The 22,248-nt window shown below is 45.5% G+C and overlaps 1 protein-coding gene across 1 annotated transcript in view; it reads right to left on the minus strand.

Moving 5' to 3' along the window:
• Positions 1-656: 656 nt before the first annotated feature.
• fbxl17 (F-box and leucine-rich repeat protein 17) overlaps positions 657-22,248 on the minus strand; it is a 194,104-nt gene continuing 172,512 nt past the window's right edge. Inside the window, exons 10-11 of the mRNA XM_079270163.1 lie at positions 19,172-19,314; positions 657-3,397 (exon numbers count right to left, since the gene is read on the minus strand). Of these exons, the coding sequence (XP_079126289.1) occupies positions 3,260-3,397; positions 19,172-19,314 (281 nt within the window). The 3' untranslated portion in view covers positions 657-3,259. The remainder of the gene's footprint in view (positions 3,398-19,171; positions 19,315-22,248) is intronic.

Consider the following 22,248-nt stretch of genomic DNA (forward strand, 5'->3'; position numbering starts at 1 on the left):
TTTGGCAACACAACGAATGTATCAGGGAAGAACCAACCTCCACTTCCTGTTTGATGCCGTCTTGTCAAAGACTGGGGACATATTGAGTGACCGCTTTTTGTTTGAGCTCTCCGAGGTCTCTGTTGTCTTGCTCGGCAGTAAGCTGACGTCTCCCCACTTTTGAATGTGAAAGCTGCTGTGACTGTGGCAACAGGTCTGACCTCGACATCACAAGTGTAGCTGAATGGAAATGCAGGTTGATTGTTGTGTCGTTGTGCTGAATAGAAAAGACATTCTCAACGCATGAGTATCTGTGGAAAACATCTTTATTTCTACCAATACAGAGGCTTCGGTGTGTCGTACTTGTGTATTCCAAGGCCTTTTGGTTGTGATGGAAAACATGCTGGTCTTCTTGATTTTGCATTTCTCCCTGAGCATACAGATGCAATCCGTGTTGAATTTCAATTCCACCAAAGCCCGCCATTGTAGTCATGGCGGAGTTTGCATTGAAATGCAATCGATGTTCCAAAAAAAGTTTGGAAAAACATGCCAAAGAGCAAAAGCAGTCCACAGATGATGTAAAATGAGCGACGGCGTATTCCACTGTCATTGTGAATATTCCTCTCCTGCCTCAATTCCACACACACAAAAGGAAAAAGAGAAAAGAAAGCTTGAAGTAGTGTTTTATTCATCTTTATGTAAATCCAGTCATTTACAGTTGCCTTAACAAATCAGGAATCAAGTGTGTCAACATCTAGCAGGGGGAAGAAAGTGCATATGGGGATTACAAAAGAACAGAAACGGAACAGAAACAGGCAGCGGGAGACACCGGTTAAAGTCTACAAATCCTGACAAGGGTAAAAATGAAGGTGTTTTTAATTGTCTTAAATCTCTATATGCTGTAGAAAGTTTACAGTTCTACTCAAACCCGAGGCTCAGCAAGCTATTGTTCATGTCGGAGTGACAGTGTGTGGAGGCTGAGCCCAGAGCCGGTTCACACCATAGAAAAATACCCTGGTTATTTGCATCTTTATCTGTACACTGCAGTCTCTATAGGGTAGATGAAAAACCTTTAACCCGCTGGTTACAGGCCCAAGACAGTTTTTTTTCTTTTCTTTTCTTATTTTTTGTACATCCTACACCACTAAGAAAGATAAATCCCTCGTTGCATTGCTACATAGCTAATGTTACAAGAATATGCTCAAACCCAATATCAGGTAAATCCCACACAGTATTTATTTATATGTATATATCAAATGATAGGAGTATGGCATTAGACAAACTCAGATAAACATTTCTGCAGCTAATTGGATGGCAATTACAGGACCCACTCAGCATTAAGGCAACGTTTCCTCTTACCTGTCATCCCGGCGGTTGTGGGTATTATTCTGATAACATCAGCCGGGGTCTTTAGGTAAAGGCAACTTCTATTTCAAGCACTGTTTTAGTTCATTCTGTACTGACTCCAGGTGATGCTCAGTTCACTCTAAATCTAAGCATCAAAAAACAGCATTGTTCCCAAGTCATACCGAGGCTCTCCTCAACGACAGGTCATCTGTAGAGAACATCTCTGTCGCTGAAAAAAAATAAAAGATGAGAATCTGAACGCAAACGTGCCGTTTTTTGAGAATTAATCGCCGCTGTTTCCCTGCCATGAACTTGCCAGGGGTTTGAACCTTTCTTCTGTGCCGTGACAATGTGCATATTACGTCACAGCGAAGAGCTCTGTCCTTCAAATGGAGCCCCGTCAAACATCTCAACACGTATGGGTGCACGAATGCCTTTTAACACTGTACTGGACATCCAAGAAAAAGAACAGAACAAAAACAAAACTACTTGGGACAAAATAAACATCACAGATTCCTCAAAATGCCTCAAGTGAGGTCTGAAGCCCCGGCCGTCTTCTGGTCTTGTCATCTCCAAGTCTCTGCTCTGTGGTGTGCAATCAGCTGAGTTCAGTTTGAAGGAAGTAAACACTGCAGAGGGCCCGACATGGGCGCTCAGGAACATCGGCTCCTTTCTTTAATCTTTGCTCATTAAAAACAAACCTCGTCTGACCACCGCTTAATGTCTTTGATTTCAGGATGCGTTAGTTCGGATCTTTTCCATTTATTCAAGACCAGACCGTCAACCCCCCCCCTCATGCATCTTTACCCGGACTACATCCTCGGTGATACGGAGGACATTAAATGTACCAGAGCAGCAGCCGTTGAAAACATGCTTGTTCGGGATGAATGCTTGGCCTGCGGTGTTTCTCGAGAACCGCTCACAAACCACTTCACTTCCTTGAATCCTCCTCGGCGATACAGCTGCCATGACTTAGTTGTATCACACACACACCAAAGCCACGGCTACTCACGATCACAAACACCGGAGAAATACACTCGGGTTCACAGGGGAAAAAAACACCTTACCATCAGGCAAGGTAGGCAACCTCGGCCTGTGACAGAAAAATGTTTCCGTTGCCGATTCAGATTTCACACATAAAATATAACAATTCAGATATAACGCGTTACTATTCATTCAAATGTCCAGCATCATACAGGAACTGAAAGCGCCACGTTGAACAGAGTGGAGTCCATTTTACATCGCACATAGTGCGACATAGGTTGTAAAGCGAAGTGCGGTCGATGAGCCCGCCGCAGACGAAATGCTGGACCGCCGCTAAACGCAGCGCTTTATGCTCGTTTATTCAATGTTCATAAATAGTGAAAGCACGTGTCCATATTCGACAAAGCACTCCCATGAATCCCCGACAATACACCCGCCGAGTGGGAAGTAGAGCGTCGGATGAACGGTTCTCGAGATGTGCAGACAGACGGGCGGGGAGTCCTTGCTGTTTAGTTTGATGAGGCTTCACTCCATCAACTGAGTAGCACCCACTTAAAGCAGCTGACCAATACAACCTGTCGGTGCCCTGCTTTGCCCCAAAACAAACTCAAGGGTCGAGTCAAAGAAAGAACACGAGATTGTTGGATGTAACATTACTTATTGACAATGAGGATGAGGAAAATTCAGTCAACTTGGTGATTATAACCTATAATTGGAGTATAGTAACCACCTCGCTGAACTATAAAATACCAGGCGGTCGATATTCGACTTAAATTAATAGAATGAGAGATTTTCTCTCCAAAGGAAGAAAGTTTGTGAACTGGACCATTGTCTGTGAGTGTGTCGCTACATGTTCACGTGCATGTTTGAACAAATATTCTGTATGTGTGTCTGTACACAATAAGGGCCTCTGCGTAGCTGTGTGTGTGTTTGTGTGATCCAGCGGCAGCTACGATGTGTTCGATGTGTTGGGGCTCCAGCCCATTTGATAAGCTCTCTCCAGGGTTCTCTTGCAATCCTGCATCACTGTGCTGAAAACAATGTGAGGGTACTGGACCACCAGCCTCTCCACCGTCTCCTCGTTCACCTGCAAAACACACACAAACAAACAAAGACACAAAATGATGATCAAATGATGAGAATCACCTCAATGACAATAAGTGTAACAATAATGATGTCGTGTAATGTAGTGCATGTGACTTTTCTCATGTTGGCTCACTTATGATGCGTTTGTCCTGTTTGATGACAGTACGATGATAAGGAATATTTCAAGTCCGCCTTAAAACAATAGTCAGGTGCCCATGTGCACAATAAAGCAGCTTGGCTATAATCCGTCTAAATACCATCATGCTCTCGCTTCATGCGTTTCCAGTGGAAGTGATGGGGGACAACATCGACAGCCCTTGTGTGCAGGAATGTACAGTATGTTTGCAGACTTCAGCAGCCTGACTTAATCAAATCTAATGCGTCTCTTCTGGAGTTACTGGCGTTTGTTGTCTTATTTGATAAATTGGCTCCGTTGTCCCAGCCCGACGTTAACACACTTGAGCGTCTCAGGAGGAAACCAACGGAGAATCATTCGTTCGGTATCAGAGCAGACCAGTCCAGGGAGTCCTGGGTAGATGTATTAAAAAAGAGGCAATCAGCTGAAAACCCACATAAATGTAGCAGAAATATTGCTTTAGGTCTCATAAATACAGCTTTTGAAATGACTTCATTTAAACGGAGTAATCTAAAAATCTGTCGACCGTCTCTGCGTCGCCCCATGATGCCTTGTTAAGATAAGAAGCACAGATTGAACTGTTAATGCCCTGTCAATATGGCAGTCTACTGGACTAAAATGAAGGAAAAGCAATGTGTTTGCATGTGTGTATGCACACACACACACGCAGCTGGACGATGGCGATGGGTTCGGCACCAGAGGACGGCTGAGCTCACAAGGATAATGAGGCCTCCGTGTTCTCGGAGGACTAGAAAGACGAGCAGCTATTAGCCACTCCCGCACTCCTTCGCCAGCCGAACACTCCGTCAGACCGTCACCGGGAGCCAAGAGTGAGAACGCCTGAGAATCTGACAAAGACCAGAGGCAGCGTAACCCTGGAGACCTTGAGGGGTTCACCGCAACCCACCCAGAACCAACCCCCCCCCCCCCCCCCCGCCCACCCGCGAGCATGACACTTTCCAGGGGAAATGATGTATAAACACTCACACACATGTTGAGCACACAGTCATCCGTTGTTGGCAAAGCAGTGACAAAGTGTTTCACGGTTTCCCCCGAGCTCATTGCCCCAGAGCCCTTTGGTTGCTGTGCTTTCTGGAAGAGAAGTCTCGCCGGGGTAACAGCTCCCTGGCTCTTGCTCGGGTTCTGATCTGCTCTGGTTGACATTTTCTGTCTTTCTCTTCAATGAACACAACTTCTTTAAGTGGTGGGTATCAGCCTATTCCTTGGTAAGTAGAGACAATTGAGAGAACAAACGGACAGAGTCGGGATAAAAACCAGCCGAATCAGAGAGAGAGGAATAAGCGTGCCTTGTGAACAGACCACCGATTCTTCCCCGGTCACAGAGGGAAGATGGAAACTGTTCAGCACAAGCAACTTCAAGGAGACTAAGAAGCAACAACAGCCTTCCGCTTTGATCGGCAGAAGAAGAAACGGGTGCTTGACGCCGACACACAGAGGATTGATAGACTCTTTCAGGATACCGTCGATGCAAGGAAAATAAGATATAATCAAAACCGCAGGGTCGAAAAGTCTTTCTGATTCTCATCTCTTTTCTTTTCCTGATCAGACGCTGAGAGGAAATTCTGCGAAACAAGTGCCAAAAAAACAGTCCGGCGTCAGTTCTCTCTCCAGTCAGCGTGGAAGAGACGCAGACTGGCAGAGGGCTTTTACATTTGAAATAATAACCCTCTGACATCTCCACCGCTGAAAGGTGCATTCTAATCGGCGGGTAAGAGTGGAAATGAGAAAATTCCAGCAACGGTTCTACGTGCTGTGTTCAATGATTCATCGGCAAAGCTGATTAATACAACAGTGGTTCAGGATATCGCCTTAAAGAATTCACCACATTATGAGATAATGTGAGGATTCCAACTGACACTTTCACAAAACAAACCCTCTTGTGCCGAGAAGATCAAACTCGACAAGAGAAGCGATAATGTTGACAATACTGGTCGACCATGACGGGGGTCATTCTGGATATATCACCCTGGATTGTGTATTCACATACAATAGGGCACCAAAGAGAACATAATAATTAAAGAACCTTTTCTTGAAATCTACATTATGTCATGAGATCCCCGGCTGGACCAGAAGAAACCCGTGGAGCGTATGTTATGGGTACAACAAGAGCGCTTCATTCAAACTGTTTTGATGCAAATTTTCACAAGAAATATGAGTGGAAATGCTGGAAAAAATGATTCGCCAAGCAGATTTGGCAAATAAGTCATGCCATGTAGGAAGCAGGTGACTTCCACTGAAGAGAGGAAACATCAGATCAGTATGGAGCCAGAATTCCATCAAGTTTTACACGTCATCTTCACTGGTTTGAGGTCTGACTTTTTGAATTTGGTCATCTCTTTGCGTCCTCTTCTTTTTGCATTGGTTGAATGGCAGCAGGCTGTAGATGTAGTGCCACCAACTGTTCATCTCAAACTCCTAACATTTGCTTCACAGTAGATGGAGACACTCATGCATTGGAAACTTGACTAATGACAAGAGAACTGGACAAGCTGCTGGAGCTTGAACAAATGGACATTTCTATTGTTGATCATACGGCTCCATCTTCTGATTCTCTGTGCTTTAGGGAAGCAGGTTGGAAACTCTGTGTTTTTTTTAGTTGAAGCACATTGTTTTTTTTTTCTATTCATTCTTTGGAGAGAAAGGTTTAATAAATCCTGGCAAAGGAAAGAAATGAAGTCAGTTGTAATAACAAGCAGTGTTTCTCAGAGGCAAGGATCAATGCACTCTCTGTCTTTCCCTTTTTTCACCATTTGACCCAAGTGTCTGACCAAATACTGTCTTGAATCATGAGCTTTTCATTGACTGTCTGGTGTGGCCACTGTTGGATCCTTTTCAACAAATTTAGCAACTGGCTCCAAATAGTCATCATTAGCTTTAATGCGACGATTGCTTAACCTCGCACCTGCTTTTTCTTCTTGTTTATAATTACTTTTGAGTGATATTCAAGCCTTTGTCAGTTCGCGGTAGAGATAGCAGGAAACGAGGATGGTCAGGCCAGATTTGAACCGGCGTCCTGAACGGTTCATGGTCAGCGCCTTGAGCCCTGAGCAACGGGGGGGGCGAACCTGTAGTTTGCCTACAAAGATGGCTGCACGTTGTCTTCACAGAGGTCCAAAGCAGGAGCAGAAGAACAGCTGAACCGAGGCCTCCGAACGCTGCAGCTCCAGAGACAAAGTTTGTTGTGACATATCGCTGAGCCTCATTAGCAGATAAAATGACAAACCCCTGATTGCCTTCATAACATATTACGCTATATTCTTGAAAAGAGAATGAAACATCCCCCAGCTCGTTAATCAGGGCTTAATTACAATTAAAACAAATCGAAAGAATAGACCTGTCAAACTGATGTGAGGCCATAACATTCATTAATGCTAATTTACTGCGGATCCACTTGCTGAGCAAACACGGCGCACACAAAATGGCTCCCAATCAAAAATGCCGAATCACTCTCCTAATTGCCGGGTTGCAGCAATGCTAAATGTTTGAGTTGCACCGAGATCACTTTGATGGAAATCATGAGAAGAACAGCTATCGCACTGACCTTGTTGATACAACTCTGTGTGCAGCAAAGACACTTTCAGATCATTTTTAAATGTTAATTACCGACACGTGCGCAGGCGTCAAATGATTGGAATTCAAACAGCATATTATGGGAGAGGGAAAAAGCCAATCAGGTTGAAGAGAAGAAATGATTTTACTATCAATCACATCCAAGCCTGTCTACGTTCGAAACGGTTACAACGCGGCACAGAAACTCATTGTACCTGGTTTGATTAATTGGCCTCTCAGAATGACATATGCCTGCGCTCATTTTTAAAACATTTTATTGCCGGCGGATAGAAAATCTTGTTGACAGAAAATCAGTTAACGGAGGCATTTATGCATCACAGCATCCATTAACTCTCCTCCTAACTGAGTTACTGTAAATCTTTTCAGGCCTAAAAACAACAGCCTCTCCGAGCAAGTTCCCAGAGTTCCAAGCTGCAGCCCCCTGTTGTCTTTCCAGAACAAGGCTGTGTGTGCCCTCTGCATGGCTCTGTGGTATGTTGACTGAGACGCGATGACATCACCACACCTGCTTGGTATTTGCGGCCCAGAGGCCGGTGTTGGGACATGAAGGTCGGACCAAATGCTGCGGTAACTGGCTGGCCGCGTCCTCTGGTTACAGCAGTCCTGCCACATGACTCAGCAGTTTCTTCCCAGAGTGAAACTTTGTAAACAGGCAAAAACGACATTCGGTTGCTAGGCTAAATAGGCTATAAAAAAATGCTATCGGAAACCGCTGTTGCGTCTGTTGTCAGGAATGGTGCTTTAAATATATTTGGCCCTGGCAGGGAGATTTTTACTGTACCACTCCTCCTCCCAGCCTGCTGCCAGGTCTGTAGGGGAGCCATATGATAGAGCAGATCACTACTCACTGACGGTCCTAATCTCTGGGAAGCATCTGGGAGCACAGCCATATAGCTATCTGGAGCGAGGCCTATACTTATGATATTTTCCCCCCATTTTAACTTCAAAGATGCGGCGCTGCAGATCTAAGTGCGGCGTAATGCATGCCGAAGGGTTTACAAGAGGGCAAGAGAGGGATGAGGGGAAAACAAAAAGATGCAATGTCTGATACGCCACTCTGCAAAAAAGCACCTTTTATTTGAACAGGCTGTACAGTAAACGTGGATAGGTTACATGGGTTGTGTATGTGTGTGTGTGTGTGTGTGTCAACAGCTCCTCTACTTTCTGCATGTGATGGCTTAAGGGAAGCGACAGCGCGTTCCCGAGCTGACCTCTGTTCTCTCGTGGGGAGTCCTCTTATCTGCTCTTTTTTTTTAACACTGAGCTCCTTTTCTCTTTAAGTCTGATCCTCTGATGCAAATGCACTCTATCACTACGCTAAAATATACATTTACCGCAAGCCCCGGGCCTTCCCCTAGTAAGCAGTGCTGTAAAGCGCGTCGTAAAGATGACTAATGCGGCTGCAGTTCCCATTCTCAGTGGGGAAAAAGAAGAACAGGGTCGTAAATCGATAATCAGACACACAAACACAAAGATGCATATCATATTAGACTGGCGTGGTGAGAACACCCTGTAAGTGCTCTTAGCAATCAAGGTAGGGAAGTGGAATAAAGAGAGAGTATGTAGACGGCCTTCAAAAAATACTCCTGAATATATCAGAACCTGTAGTGTACGCAACAGTATTGATATTGCACAACTTAAGAACTGTATCTAAATGCACGCAGATATCAGAAAACTAAGTGCAGTGGTCCTTTTATATACGACTAAAGAAAGCTTCAATGAAAACTGCTCTCTCTTTTTATTTCCTCTGTTTTCATTCATGTCTGCAGGGCAGACTACTTTTTTTTCCTTCTTCTTCTTCTCCCCCCCCATTTTCTTGGGCCATGTGGCAGCCATTGCTGTGGTCCCAGGCGCATAAAGAGAGACAAATACCCCCCGTTCCCTGTCTCCTCCCATGTAGAGAGTGTATCAGTCAACCTGTAAATACATTTGGGGTAAATGCTTAAAAAGCCTGTTTAGGCAGCAGAAGAATGCAGTGCATCAGGTCTCAGTGAAAGGCAGTTTAAACAAGTCAGGGTTTAAACTGGCCAGATTTATAGCCTTCTCTAAACTGCTCAGAGGAAAAGCCCCAGTTGTAAAGTTTCTAAACGAGTGACTGGACAACTGAAGGATCGTTCTCCTACTCCGATAAGAGGGGGGAAGGAGGGCGAGGGGAGTGAATGGAAAAGAAAGCAGAGGATTTCTGAAGTATAGGGACAGAAAAGAGGTCGCCGCAAACTTATTCCGAAGGGATTGGATATTTCTAAATGAACTGTCGATGCACTGGATTGGAAGCTTAAGGAATCGACTTGCTCTTTACAGAGGAAAGCCTGAGCTCAAACATTTTGATTTTGTCTCAGAGAGCCCTCACAGAGATCTGCAGTGCATGGCTCTGGGTGCGCTTAAAAAAAACACAAAAAAAAACAGGTCAGGCACCGCTTGCGACAACTGAGGTCTGGTCCCGCTCACACACCCTCATCCCTGCACAATATCAGACGGCAGCAGAAGTGAAAAAGCAGGGTGTCAGTGCGTACACTCACAGGCGGAGGAATGGGGGCTCAACTGAACAGGATCAGAGGAAGAGGTTCTGGAGGCCAGGTTTGTAAACCCCACACTCCATCACGCGTGACAAACTAGCTAGAGGAATGTGTGAGTCTCTCTCTCTCTCTCTCTCTCTCTCTCTCTCTCTCTCTCTCTCTCTCTGCAGACTGGAGGAAAACATTCCATAACTCAAGAGGCTTTTTCACAATTGATGTGTTAGTCTGGGTAAAACACTATCACGGCTCCATCTATTAGGTAGAACTAACGCAAAGCTAATTAAAGTGGGAGGTGTGTTGGTTTGGATGTTTTGTGGGAATCATACTCATCCATTTCTACAGAATGCTTCCTGAAAATGAAGCGCTCTAAAAGGCAAAGCATGCCACCAAACTAAAGCATGAAAGTACGCTTTTATTAAATGAATTAAATTCAATTAAATCTGGAGTAAAAAGAAACAAAAGCCACAATAATAACATTGATCCAGCCACAATTAACTTTTGTTGCTGTATTATATTCTCACATGATTTTTCACTATATTCATCAAACTAAAATAACATCCAATATAATAAAGGATACAATGACTCACATTTCCACTAGTTACCGACTTACCAAAACCAGGGACCCGATTCAGTCCAGATCAAATTCTATAGCAGCAGGTCTGGAATCTCTATCAGCTGTGATCACGATGGAAAGAGTGAGCTGTTCGAGTTGACCACATTTTGGATATATTTTGTCCTCAAGCCCCTTACAGATGAGTTTTTCCTTCATGAATAATATATCATTTAAATCTATAAATATTAATCTAATCAATTTGGGTTCAGATGGGTTTCCCACAGGTCTGTTCCGGACTGGGTCCACTGAGACTCTTCACCAAGCACGCTGGATTTTGACAAATAAATAACACATTTGGAGTCAAAATAAATCCAACGGTTCAAGACGTAACCTTCAGAAGCCCGAAACTTTTTTTCTGTTCAGGAGTTAAATTGATGGCGTCATGAGAAACACACAAAGAGAAACGCAGGCGAGAGAGAGAGAGAGAGAAAGAGAGAGAGAGGGAGCGAGAGAGAGGGAGAGAGAGATAGAAAGAGAGAGCGAGAAAGAGAGAGAGAGAGAGAGAGAGAGACAAAGAGAGAGAGAGAGAGGGAGAGATAGAAAGAGAGCGAGAAAGAGAGAGAGAGAGAGAGAGAGAGAGAGAGAGGGAGAGAGATAGAAAGAGAGCGAGAAAGAGAGAGGGAGAGAGAGATAGAAAGAGAGAGCGAGAAAGAGAGAGCGAGAGAAAGAGAGAGAGAGAGAGGGAGAGAGAGATAGAAAGAGAGAGCGAGAAAGAGAGAGAGAGAGAGAGAGAAAGAGAGAGAGAGGGAGAGATAGAAAGAGAGCGAGAAAGAGAGAGGGAGAGAGAGATAGAAAGAGAGAGCGAGAAAGAGAGAGAGAGAGAGAGAGAGAGAGCGAGGGAGAGAGATAGAAAGAGAGAGAGGTGGAAAGACAAACTCAGAGACAGAGACGGTGAGTTAACAGCAGATCTGTTGAATGTCCTGTAAACGAAAACCACTTCGTTCCTCTTCAGATGGCAAACAGCTCGATGTAGCACGGTGGACACACACACACACACACACACACACACACACACACACACACACACACACACACACACACACACACACACACACACACACACACACACACACACACACACACACACACACACACACACACAAAAACTTTTGCAACAAATTCCAGGGCAGCTTAGTGGAGGTCAGACACAAGCAGAATTCCTTGAAGATAATCACAACAGAGCTACTGTGTTTAATTTTTTTTGCCGCGCCTGACTCCCTTGTTCTTCAGAATAAATAAGGAATGAGGACAGCTTGACCCTGTCCTCCCAAAGAACACCGTGATACAAAATTCATGGCGACTCTTTGGAGCGAGGAGAGCGAAGGTTGGATTTGCAGACCGGCCGGGAAAAGACACACGAGGCGGTGAGCACTACTCAGCGACCTCATCTGGAAGCCCGACGTTTTGGACGCCACCTCCTGTAAAGTGATTATTCTGAATTGTAGGTTAATTCTGAATAATCACACGAGGACACTGCAATCAAAGTCAAGCTCTTCTGTATTTAAAAGGTCAACGAGAGACGTCGTGACAACAGAACAAAACAGAACATTTTGACAGCATGACACATCTGGATGTCTTTGTTTACTGAATTGTTTTGCTCTTTTTCTCAAATGTTCACCGAGCAGCCATGAGTCATTTTTCCTCTTCAAAAACGTATTCAAAGCGTTTACATCCAATGGCTGCTCTGTTCCCAGCAGATTATAAAACTGGACATCACTCAGAGGCTCCATCGATCCCCGACCGCCAACATTTCACAAGCTCCTCTGGATGTATTCAATTTGTACAGACGAGGGGGCGGGGGGGGGGGCTACATTGTCATTAGCATTAAATAGCTAATTCATCACCAACACAGCCAGACGTCGTGCCCGACGGCTAAAAATGGACTGTGACCTCCTGCCGTCTCTCTCAAAGTCCGGGAGACGGAAGAATTGAAATATAAACATTGAGCCAGACGGTAAATTATTCCCAAAAACATATCAGGAATGGCAAGTCTGAAGTATCCAGACCACACTGAGTCTGGTCTGCTGTCTGTCCATGACTCCATGAGATTATGTTGACCTCCGTTGTGATGAGTAAACATCACTGGATGAGGAAGAGGAGGAGGAGGAGGGGGAGGACAAAAAGGGGAAAGGCTGGAAGACAACAACAGGGGGGATGGGGGCAACTTGTATGAAGTAATTGAATGAACAAAAGATGTGAGCAGCATCCAACAAGTCAAACAACCTTGGTTGTCCTTGCTTGGAGGAGGCTAAGGGAGGGAGAGACGAAAAGGGGTAAAAAGATATATATAATAAAGTGAGGACAAGGTGGCGAGAGAAGGCAAAGGAACGCACGCGTGTGTATGTGAGCCGGCTGAGGTCAGCTTTACGTGCGTCTGGTAGGTTTCTGTTGAAGGGCAACGCTGAGATTCCCTTCAGATACGCAGTGAACTCTGTCAATGTCTCGCTTTATTTCACCCCATCTCCTTCACTGTCCCTGGCTCCTGCCCTTTTAGAAACGAGATGAAGGGATGATCAGGAGGCGGCTCCAGTTAAGACCGCCAATCAATACAGCTCTTCTGTGTGGGGATGAGACTCCGAGATTACACCGAAACTCACAAACAGCAAATGACTCTTTTCAGACTATACTTTCTCGACTTTGAACGTTCGGCTCCGACCAAAGCCGGGGAAACGGGAGCCAGGGAGGCTGCCCGTATTACACCTGATGCCGTGCATCTTTCTCCTAATCCCCCCCCCCCCCCACCTCCCTTCGCTTCAGCGGCCTTTTAGACAGAGAATCCCCACCGTTCACAATAACAACACTCATCAGAGAAAGTTTGGCCCGGCTACCAAACTCTCATTTCCTAAACGAGAGTTAAAATGCCTCCTAACTCTTCGACATACTTCATCTTTGTTTTCCTCACTCCAAACCTCCAGGCCCCGAACAATTAGGCCCTTGTTTATGTCTGCAAATTGCTGTGCCGTGCCTATCTGTGCATCGTCCCCGGCAGCTGGATGCACCGGTGGAACGACTGTATTGATTGGGATGTCTGTTCTTTTAACAAGGTCTGTCTGGTTGCTCTATCTAGGGGGGGTGCATCGGTGCTCATACCTGTTCCCCAAACGCCGCTCCGCCTCAATTCAGGTAATGGGAGCACACTTCAAAACTGCTTACACAAAACACTTTTTCGGGGGCGCATTTGTAAAGGGAATAGCCGGCTCATTCTATTGTTTCCTTTTTTTATCCAATTTTCCTTTTAGTTTCTCTTAGTTTGTGTCATTCTTTGAATCCTCTTTTCTTTTTTGTTTTCCTTAAGGCCACCCCTCATTTTACTCTCTCTTCCCCTGCCTCCTCTCCTCCATTACTATGATGAGTAACTCTTCCTCGCTCCACCAGCTGTCCCTGAAGGGGTCGGTAGCAGTCGGTGTCATTATTTTCCATCGTCCGGCTTTCGTGCTGACTGTGTGAGTTTGCCTCCCTCTCTGTTTCACAAGTCGGACTGCCCATTTGTTTTCGCTCTAATGAAGTAGGGGAAAAGAAAGAAAAGAAAAGAATGCAGGTGAGAAGAGAGGGGAGTGAAAAAGACGAGGGGACATGAGGAGGACAGAGGCAAGGGGAGAGGATGGACAGGAGAAGAAAGAGGATGAGAGGGGAAAGACGTACATTTGAGCTGTGAAAACGCTTTGAAAGAAAACATTCCACTGAGGCTGAAAAAGTGATACATCAACAGAGAAGAATGAGTGTTTCTGCACGAATGAATTAAGCTTCCCTGTGACCTGACACTCGGCCAAAAAATCCATATATGTAACAGCATGTGTGTGACTTTGGCATGTTTATGTGCGTTTGTGCCTCAGCGTCTCTGTGTCTGCCCAGCCCGGTGAGCAAAGTGTTGTTACTACATCGCTGTAATTTTAGTTGAAAATGACCTCAGACAGCAGTGAACTGAGTTTCACCAGCCGAAAGCCTGGAAATAATACACGACGTTCCACCGTGTTTGTGGAAGTGTAGAAAGATGAATTCATCCCACAGAGAAGGCCCAACATTGAACAGCAGACTCAATGGGGAGCCGTGCTTTTTTCTCGCCAACATGCGCGGCGGCGTTGCCTGGGCCAAAAGACGGATCCGTTTTTCAGAAGTCTGAGGCCCTATTTTCTTTCAGCGGAATGCTTCAAAAGACTGAAACAGAGTCATAGCTGAAAAGGGGTCGAAATGAATTGATTTGATTATTTTTTTGGGTGAGTCCGGATCAATCGCATTCCTTCCCCTCGTCAGAAGCGGCTCGTTTGGCCCTGAGGGCAGAGGGGTGTAATCATTCGAGGCAGGCGGAGCACGCCATTCGCCCGCGCCTGAGGGGATCTGATTTCAATGCTCCATTATGAGCCGTGTTCACAGCAAATAACATAAATTCCTCTCGGAGAACACACTGTTTCACAAGGACACGTCGTATTTGAGCGCGTGTAAACACACTGAGACACAAAGGAAATCCTTCAGACGGGCAGGAGAGAGACAGACAGTCAGTGGGACAAAGGCACACATACCACACTATCACAACCCAATTTCATCCGGCTTCTGAAAGGACACTCTCGCAGTGGACACAGAATTCAGACTGCCTGGCAGGAAAATGTATGCAGTACAGAAGCATGTTTGTATAAACTGTGACGGAGGAAATCGATCCTTCCCACTGCTCCACACGGGGAGAGCCTGATGGATCCTGTGAACAGTTCTTAAAATGAATTCTACACTTTCTAAGTCCTGTGACATTCAGGGAAGCTGGGACATTAAAATTCCCGGCGTTTTGACAATTCCAAACAAATTTGCACAGGCTGAGCTGCCGCTGCGGCGGCGGAGGGCTGGCTGGGTTGTCCGCTCTGTGTGTCAAGGTTATCACAAGACCGTATTTGTCCCAGACATGACGGGACCCCGTCTGCAACCTAACTCCACATCAGTTAGCGTGGGGGAGAAGGGAACAAAGTGAGGGAGGGAGAGAGGAAGAAATAGAGCGAAAGTTGGACCCTGATTTGTTTTAAACAGCCAAATGTAGGCTGCAGGAGTTCCCTGAACATCTGTATAGCAGACGGGCTTCGGCTAGCCTTGATGCTGATGAGGCTATGAATGACTGTTTATTACTGTGATATTGTAACTACACCGGGGGGGTTTTTCTACCTGTGTTGCAGTTATTGCTACTAAATTCCTGCAACGTACACATCCTGAAAAGAAAAACCAAGCAAAGTCCTTGTGAGGGAAATATTAACTCAGGGAATATTTGCAACATGTCCAAAACACTGTCAACACAGATCTCACCACTTGCCAAAGCACACCATTGCGTGTATGTGTATACAACAATTTATATTCGCAACGGAAACATTCACGGCTGGTACGCAAAGCAAAATGATTTCAGGTCCGGGGCCACTGTCAAAGACAGCGTGTTGGCTCGGACAGTGGTCGGCTTAACGGGTAAATATTGAGATGTTTCCTCAAGTGTGTAGATCCTGGAGCTGAGCTAAACCAATGGAGGCTGTTGGGGGTCGAGCTAAGAGTGTTGGAGCAACTTGAGAAAGCACCATCCAAAATCTAGAGAACACATTCTCAACTGAAGGAGTTTTGCCTGGAATCCCCTCCTGTCCTTGTCCTCAGAATGCACTCCTCAATAAGAAATATAAGATAAGTAGTGTTGACCTTATATATGCTGGTCCTTCACGCCGTCAACATTGGGCTGAGGAAAGAGAGAGACGAGTGGACGCATGGGCAAAGCTACGCCATATTTGTTATTTTAAACAATTTAGCAATATAAAATAAAAAACTCAAATGGATTTGTCAACGTAAAGACAAGACGTTGTGGCGGAGAGAAATCCAAAGTTAAGTAATTTGCACAAGACTTTCATTATGTGGGAACCTTGTGGAATTGAGAGTTATCCTCCAGCTTCTGCGTCTTCCCAGAACTGCATTAAGTGCAGAGATGAGATTAGTTTGCCCCGAGATTGAATTGGACATGCCTCCGGATTTTACTGCTGCGATACACAAATAAAGCGTGATACAAATTCTAGAGGCTGAAATGTCAAATGCAAACCAGGGAAATTTTTTTTCAATAAAACACGACCAAATTGAATGCGCCAATACGAATAAAAATGTACAAGTGCTTTAAAACACTGATTTGGTTCATTTTGGAGACACAGCATGCAACACTGTGAACCCATTCTCACCAAGCAGTGGTCAGAGCACTTATCATTGTAATTAGTTTAAAAAATACCGTGAAGGTTCTATTCTTAGAAAATGTAATGTGTGTAATGTGTGTAATTCGATCAGATTTTCAAAGTCACTTGACTTCCTCGAGCAAACAGAAGAAGTGAAGCCAAAACCGGAAAGTCCCACGCTGAAACCGGACGATAATGCGATCTGATAAAAGATATCAAACCTCCCCTCAAACTGAGAGCTGTTTCGGAGCGGAGTGCCAGCTGCGGGAACATGCCTCAGTGTGAGATACATAAAATTCCAATCAAATGTGAGAGAGAAAACAGAAGCACGGATCTTTTGTTGAGACGACTGAAGGATCTCAAGAGCAGAGCAGGAGGTGTGAGGGCCGGGATGAGAGCACAGGAGGAGAAGGCAGAGCGTGGTCACTGCTGCCCCTGGGCTGACTTGTAGATGATCACAATTCTCTGCTTCTCACCTTTTTACCTCTTTAACTCGCTCCGCGGCTCTCTCTCTCTCTCTCTATTTTTTTTTTGCCGTGACCTCGGTAACGACAACCTATTTCTGTTTATTTGTTTTCCTCCGAGCGAAATTCATATTACACCCATTCCTCTCTCCCGCTCCCTCTCCTGAAGCCTGACTTCATCTAACTCCCTTCCACGCCTAACATAACATAAAAAACACAACAACAAAGAACGGAAGAAGGTACAAGCCTGACCGATGCTCACCTCAAGTACTCCAGGCTCATTTGCAATGCGAAACAAAAGTTTTAGGGCGGAGAAATGGGTGAAGGGGACCGCCATGCAGTGAATTAATTTTCCCGATGCAGAGCCAGTAACGTACCTGAACTTCAAACTCTTCTCTCTGTCATCCCCAAATCCCCTCCTTCAGAGCAGAGGAAGAATCATTATTCATCTTTCCATCCTCTGGAATTATGAATATGAATACCACACATGAAAAGAGAGACGGAGAGATGAATAAAGGGCATGGGTGAGTTTGTTCGGCAGGAGCGTGAAAGCGGAAGGTGGAGACGAGCGAATAAAATAAACTGTTATTCCAGAAAAGATGTGGGACATTCCAGAGCAGATTTTTTATTACCATGGCCCGAGGTATCGATTGTTGGGTCACTGAGTCGGCGGGGCAGCGGGGAATAAATGAAAATGGGCATCTAAGTGATCACCTGCTATGTAATGCAGTTACTCTTTATTACTCCTAGATAAATATGATAGATACGCATTGGCGTCTGCAATAATGTGAATTGAGCGCGTCGCTTCGTCACTGAGACCTTACATATGGAGTCACCGGCGGACCCCTCGTATGTTTTAATTTAATTACGGCACAAATAGATAAATATGATACACCGCCGTTCTTGTCGCGCTTAACGATCTCTGGGCGGGCATTTCTATCGGGACAAATCCATAGGGTCAACCTCGAGGCCCCGACATGCAGGGTTTTATAATGCAGAAATAAAAATGATGAGTTCCCAGCCTGGTGAAAGGCCTCGACTATAAGTCAAAGTCTCTCCTCCCTCGTTCTCTCCCCTGCCAACATCCACTCGCACTTCTTTTACTGCGCAGCAGGGGCGTTTAAATTAGTTTAGCCCAAAACCCAAATGTGAAATTTAGCCGGAAAACAAAAAAGTCTTATTAAAACACACTATTACACTCCGCAGGCCCACCAGCATTGAGATTATGGTCTGGTGTTGTGCGTCAGGCTGCAGTACAAGAAACCAGGCTGCACAATATCTGCAAAGTTTCTGGGTCGAGGCAGCTGTTCGTGCTCCCTGCCTCGTCTGCCCTCATCCGACTCATGTCACGCTGAATGATCCCACACTAAGTGGATGCATCTGTGTGGCAGGAGCTCCGCTGAGTCAATTGGAGAGGTGGGTGGAGTTGTTACCATGGCACTGAAACTACATGCGCTTCCATCAGGTTGGTGATTGGACGGGTAAGAGGCCAGATGAGAGTTAAAGGGTGACTTTGGAAAAAGACGGTCCCTCAGACCCAGAGGCGAGTAGGTTGGAGAGGGGTCATCGTGCCACTTTACGTCGGTTATCGCCCGACCGGCTGATCGCTTGGACGCACTGGGCACAGGCGGCTTAGCGACTCCACGCGCTCTCCTCCAGATACTTTCTGTTGGCCCGTTGCCTGGGTCTTTTGAGGAGTTCATGTGTATGTGTGTGATTATGTCGCTGTGTTTATGTGTGGGCACAGTTGTGCAACAGATATATATATATACCATAAAATGACAACTATCAGACATTTTCATGTACCATTTGAACCAATGTCAGTATATCCTGAAAGCATGACTGCATCGGCCAATAAGGGCATCGCTGCGCAGGACTGCTGCTTGGAAATATTGGATTTAAACACACGGTTGCATGCATAATGCATATGATTGTACTATTACAATTATACTGTCTATTTTTAAACATCGAATCAGACATGTGCACACAACAAACACATGTTGAGCACATTCGGACCACGAAAAGGGAACTTTTTTACTGTCTATCAACTGTTTTAAAATAGATAAATAGTTGATGATTATAATTCTGCAAATCCCCCCCCCCCCACCAATTTATTTGCAGTTCACATCACTAAAAGAAGAAAAAAAAATCAGATTTTCTGCATTTAAAAACGTTGGCAGAAGCATCTTTTGAAGGAACTGCACCCCACACACTTAGCAGTATATACTGTGTAGTACTGACAGGAAACCAGACAGCGGCAGACATAATGGGCCGAGCCTCGTTACCTTGTCACATCTCATGAGGCCCAGGTAGCGGAGGGACTTGCTGCTCTGGGCGATCTGTGTGGCTCCCTGGTCCGTGATGTCCTTACACCAGCCGGCGTCCACCGTCTCGATGGTGCTGCTGTACTGGCCTATGGCTATCAGAGCTGCGGACACAAGAGGAAGACGGAGAGAGCGGGACGACGGGGGAGGGAGGGAGGGAGAGAGAGAGAGAGAGAGAGAAGAGAAGGTGTTAGTCTGACAACCTCTCCTCATGCAAATGTGGCGATGGCGATGGCGGCAGCCTCCCAAAGCGACCCACAGAAATTCGAAGACGGAACCTTGGGCAAGTCATCTGGCCAGTTGTGACAAATAATTCCAATGTTTGCACAACACCTTGAAAATGTACACACACACACACACACACACACGGTAACACTCTGAAATACACACACGTGTTTGTTTCGACCGCTGCAGGATTCATCCATTAGAGCGTTGGCATGAGTCACGGCAGTGAAAGGCAGTGACACCGTGCCAGGGTAAAGTGTGACTCCATGCCAGCGTATGATTTAATTCTGCTTGTGTGTGTGTGTGTGTGTGTGTGTGTTGACTGGTGCCAGGGCAAACAACTCAGTGCCAGCAGGGTGAAGAGTATCCACCGAAACAAATATGTGTCAGTGTCTGGGGAGCTTTGTTGCACCTCGGAGCATGTGTGTATTCACGCCTTCGCAAGCACATACCGCACACGTGTTATTCTCTTGATACAGCCTTCATTTATTTTTCATCAGAGCACAAATTAAAATGTGCGGCAGACAAACAAGACGAGATTAAACGGCCTGTAATCTATCTCGAATAAAGACGCGCTCTCTGTTGCATTAACACACAAGCGCACACAGAGACACAACAATCTCCCTCATCAATCTTTGACCCGTCAATCGGCGGGCGGATGGAGGAGCCCTGTGCTCCGCCAGTCGATTGATAGCGCTGCTCGGTGATCGATTGGCAGGTCCTGGGCTTTGTTCTCCCCCTCTCTCTCTCTCTCGCGCGGCCATCGCTAATGAGAGTGGGACGGGAGGAGTCGGAGCGAGGGGATGAGAGAAAGATGAAAGGAGGAGGGCAAAGACAGGGAAAGCCTTTGACAGCACCTTCAAATAGTTACTTAGCCCTGATGTTGTTTTTTCATTTCGCTTTTTCATTTTCAGAAATCCATTTCGCTTGGAAACTTTGTCTTCCACAAACAAGCTTAGGACTCAAACATCACTTCAACGAGGTGAAGAACTTTGTCTCTACAAACTTGTGTTTCATGTTCAGTTCCTTCCCGTCTCCCCCTTCATCGCTTTTATCACCAGCACTTTCCTAAATAACTCCACATATTACAGTATTAAATAACATGCAATCAGCAGATTGTTGATGTCACCGCACACGCAGGCTCACTGGCCAAGACTTTATGTATGTGTGTGTGTGTGTGTGTACACTGTGGAGCGGGAGCTTGTTCCCACAGGAGAAGGGAAATGAATAATCTTATGCTTTTTGAATCAACTGCATGTATTTAGCCGTCTTTCCTCTCGACCAGCTGGAGCTATGTAATGTAGATTCTCTCCCACACACACACACACACACACACACACACACACACACACACACACACACACACACACACACACACACACACACACACACACACACACACACACACACACACACACACACACACACACACACAGAACCATCTTGCGTACAGTATGTAACATATGTAATATATAGCTCCGGGCAGTTGGAGTGCTCCACATGTGGTTCCCTTTGTGCTCCGGCATGCTATTGGATGCCACGTATAATGGCACATTATGGCTGAACAGGCAGTAACATGGCTTTGAAGCTACAGAATGTTTCATGTAAAACGGCACCATGGGGAAGAGGCTCCATCAGGCCAGATGGGTGAACAGCACACAGAGCAGCCATGTTTTTTGTGTTCTTTTTTTTCTTCTTTTACTAGTGGTGACCAGCTAAGTATTCTAAAAAATGGAGACACTCGTGTTTTCGTATGTGTGCTCGAGTGTGTGTGTGAGACTGGTGAGACATCAAGCAGGTGAATGGCTCCCCCATCCTGTTCCCCCCGTCATGTCCAATCACATGATCCCAAATTCAATTACCGGAGCTCAGACCTTGCGTCTGATGTTAAGACACACACACACATATTGCTGCTGTTAAAAAAAGAAAATAAAACTCCCTGCAGACTTCCTTCGGGACTTTTCTAAAAGAAACGGAGAGATCAAATAAAAGAGGAGCGCTTCACAGTTAACCCGAAGCAAACAACAGAACTCCCTCTACTTCCCCTCCACCAGCTCCAAGTCCCTGTTTCTTCCACTTCGACGTTATTCCTTTCAACCTGCCAGAGTGGGAGGATCGAAGCGGACAGGTGCCCACCACGGTGAATGTGTAAGTGCGAGTGAATACATTGACCATGCATTTCCTGATTACTCTGCTGCACTCACCTAAGCTTCACAACCGTCCTGCTCTAAATGACTGAATCACAGCCTCCGGACTTACATGCAGAAAAAAACATGTGGCAGTTTGAGATAGCTGCCGGGAGAAAGCGCAGAGCAAATATCCCGAAACGTCGTTTTGTTATGCTCTCAAGTTGGTCAACTGGAGAGTCAGATAATGCCTCTGTTAGGAGGAGCCAAGTGCGAGGCTGTTTAGACTTGTTGAGTAAGTTCATCTGGTCACCATTACAGTCTGATGTCCCTGTGTGTGCTCTGCTTCGCTGCCTCCTCCTTTGAGCTCCAGCTGGCAAATCGAAATCCTCGGCTACTTTTGCAACTTTTTACCGACAGTCCAGCAGTCGTGCTCACCTTGTCAGACACGTTCAACTGGACAGTGTGTTTAAATGTACACACAAAAATATGTCAAGAGGAGTTTTATGTATGATTTCAACAGTATATTCATACTATCATTTTTGAGCTAAAAAATACACTCGTACTACTCGATTAGCTTTTTAGGGTGGCTGCTAATTGCATTGCTTGAAACGTGACCAACTATAATGATTTTATTTTAAATACAGGGTTTTCAAAAACTCTTGACTATGAGGGACTATACGAGCA

Source organism: Melanostigma gelatinosum, assembly GCF_949748355.1.
Source record: "Melanostigma gelatinosum genome assembly, chromosome: 6".
Lineage (NCBI taxonomy): Eukaryota > Metazoa > Chordata > Actinopteri > Perciformes > Zoarcidae > Melanostigma > Melanostigma gelatinosum.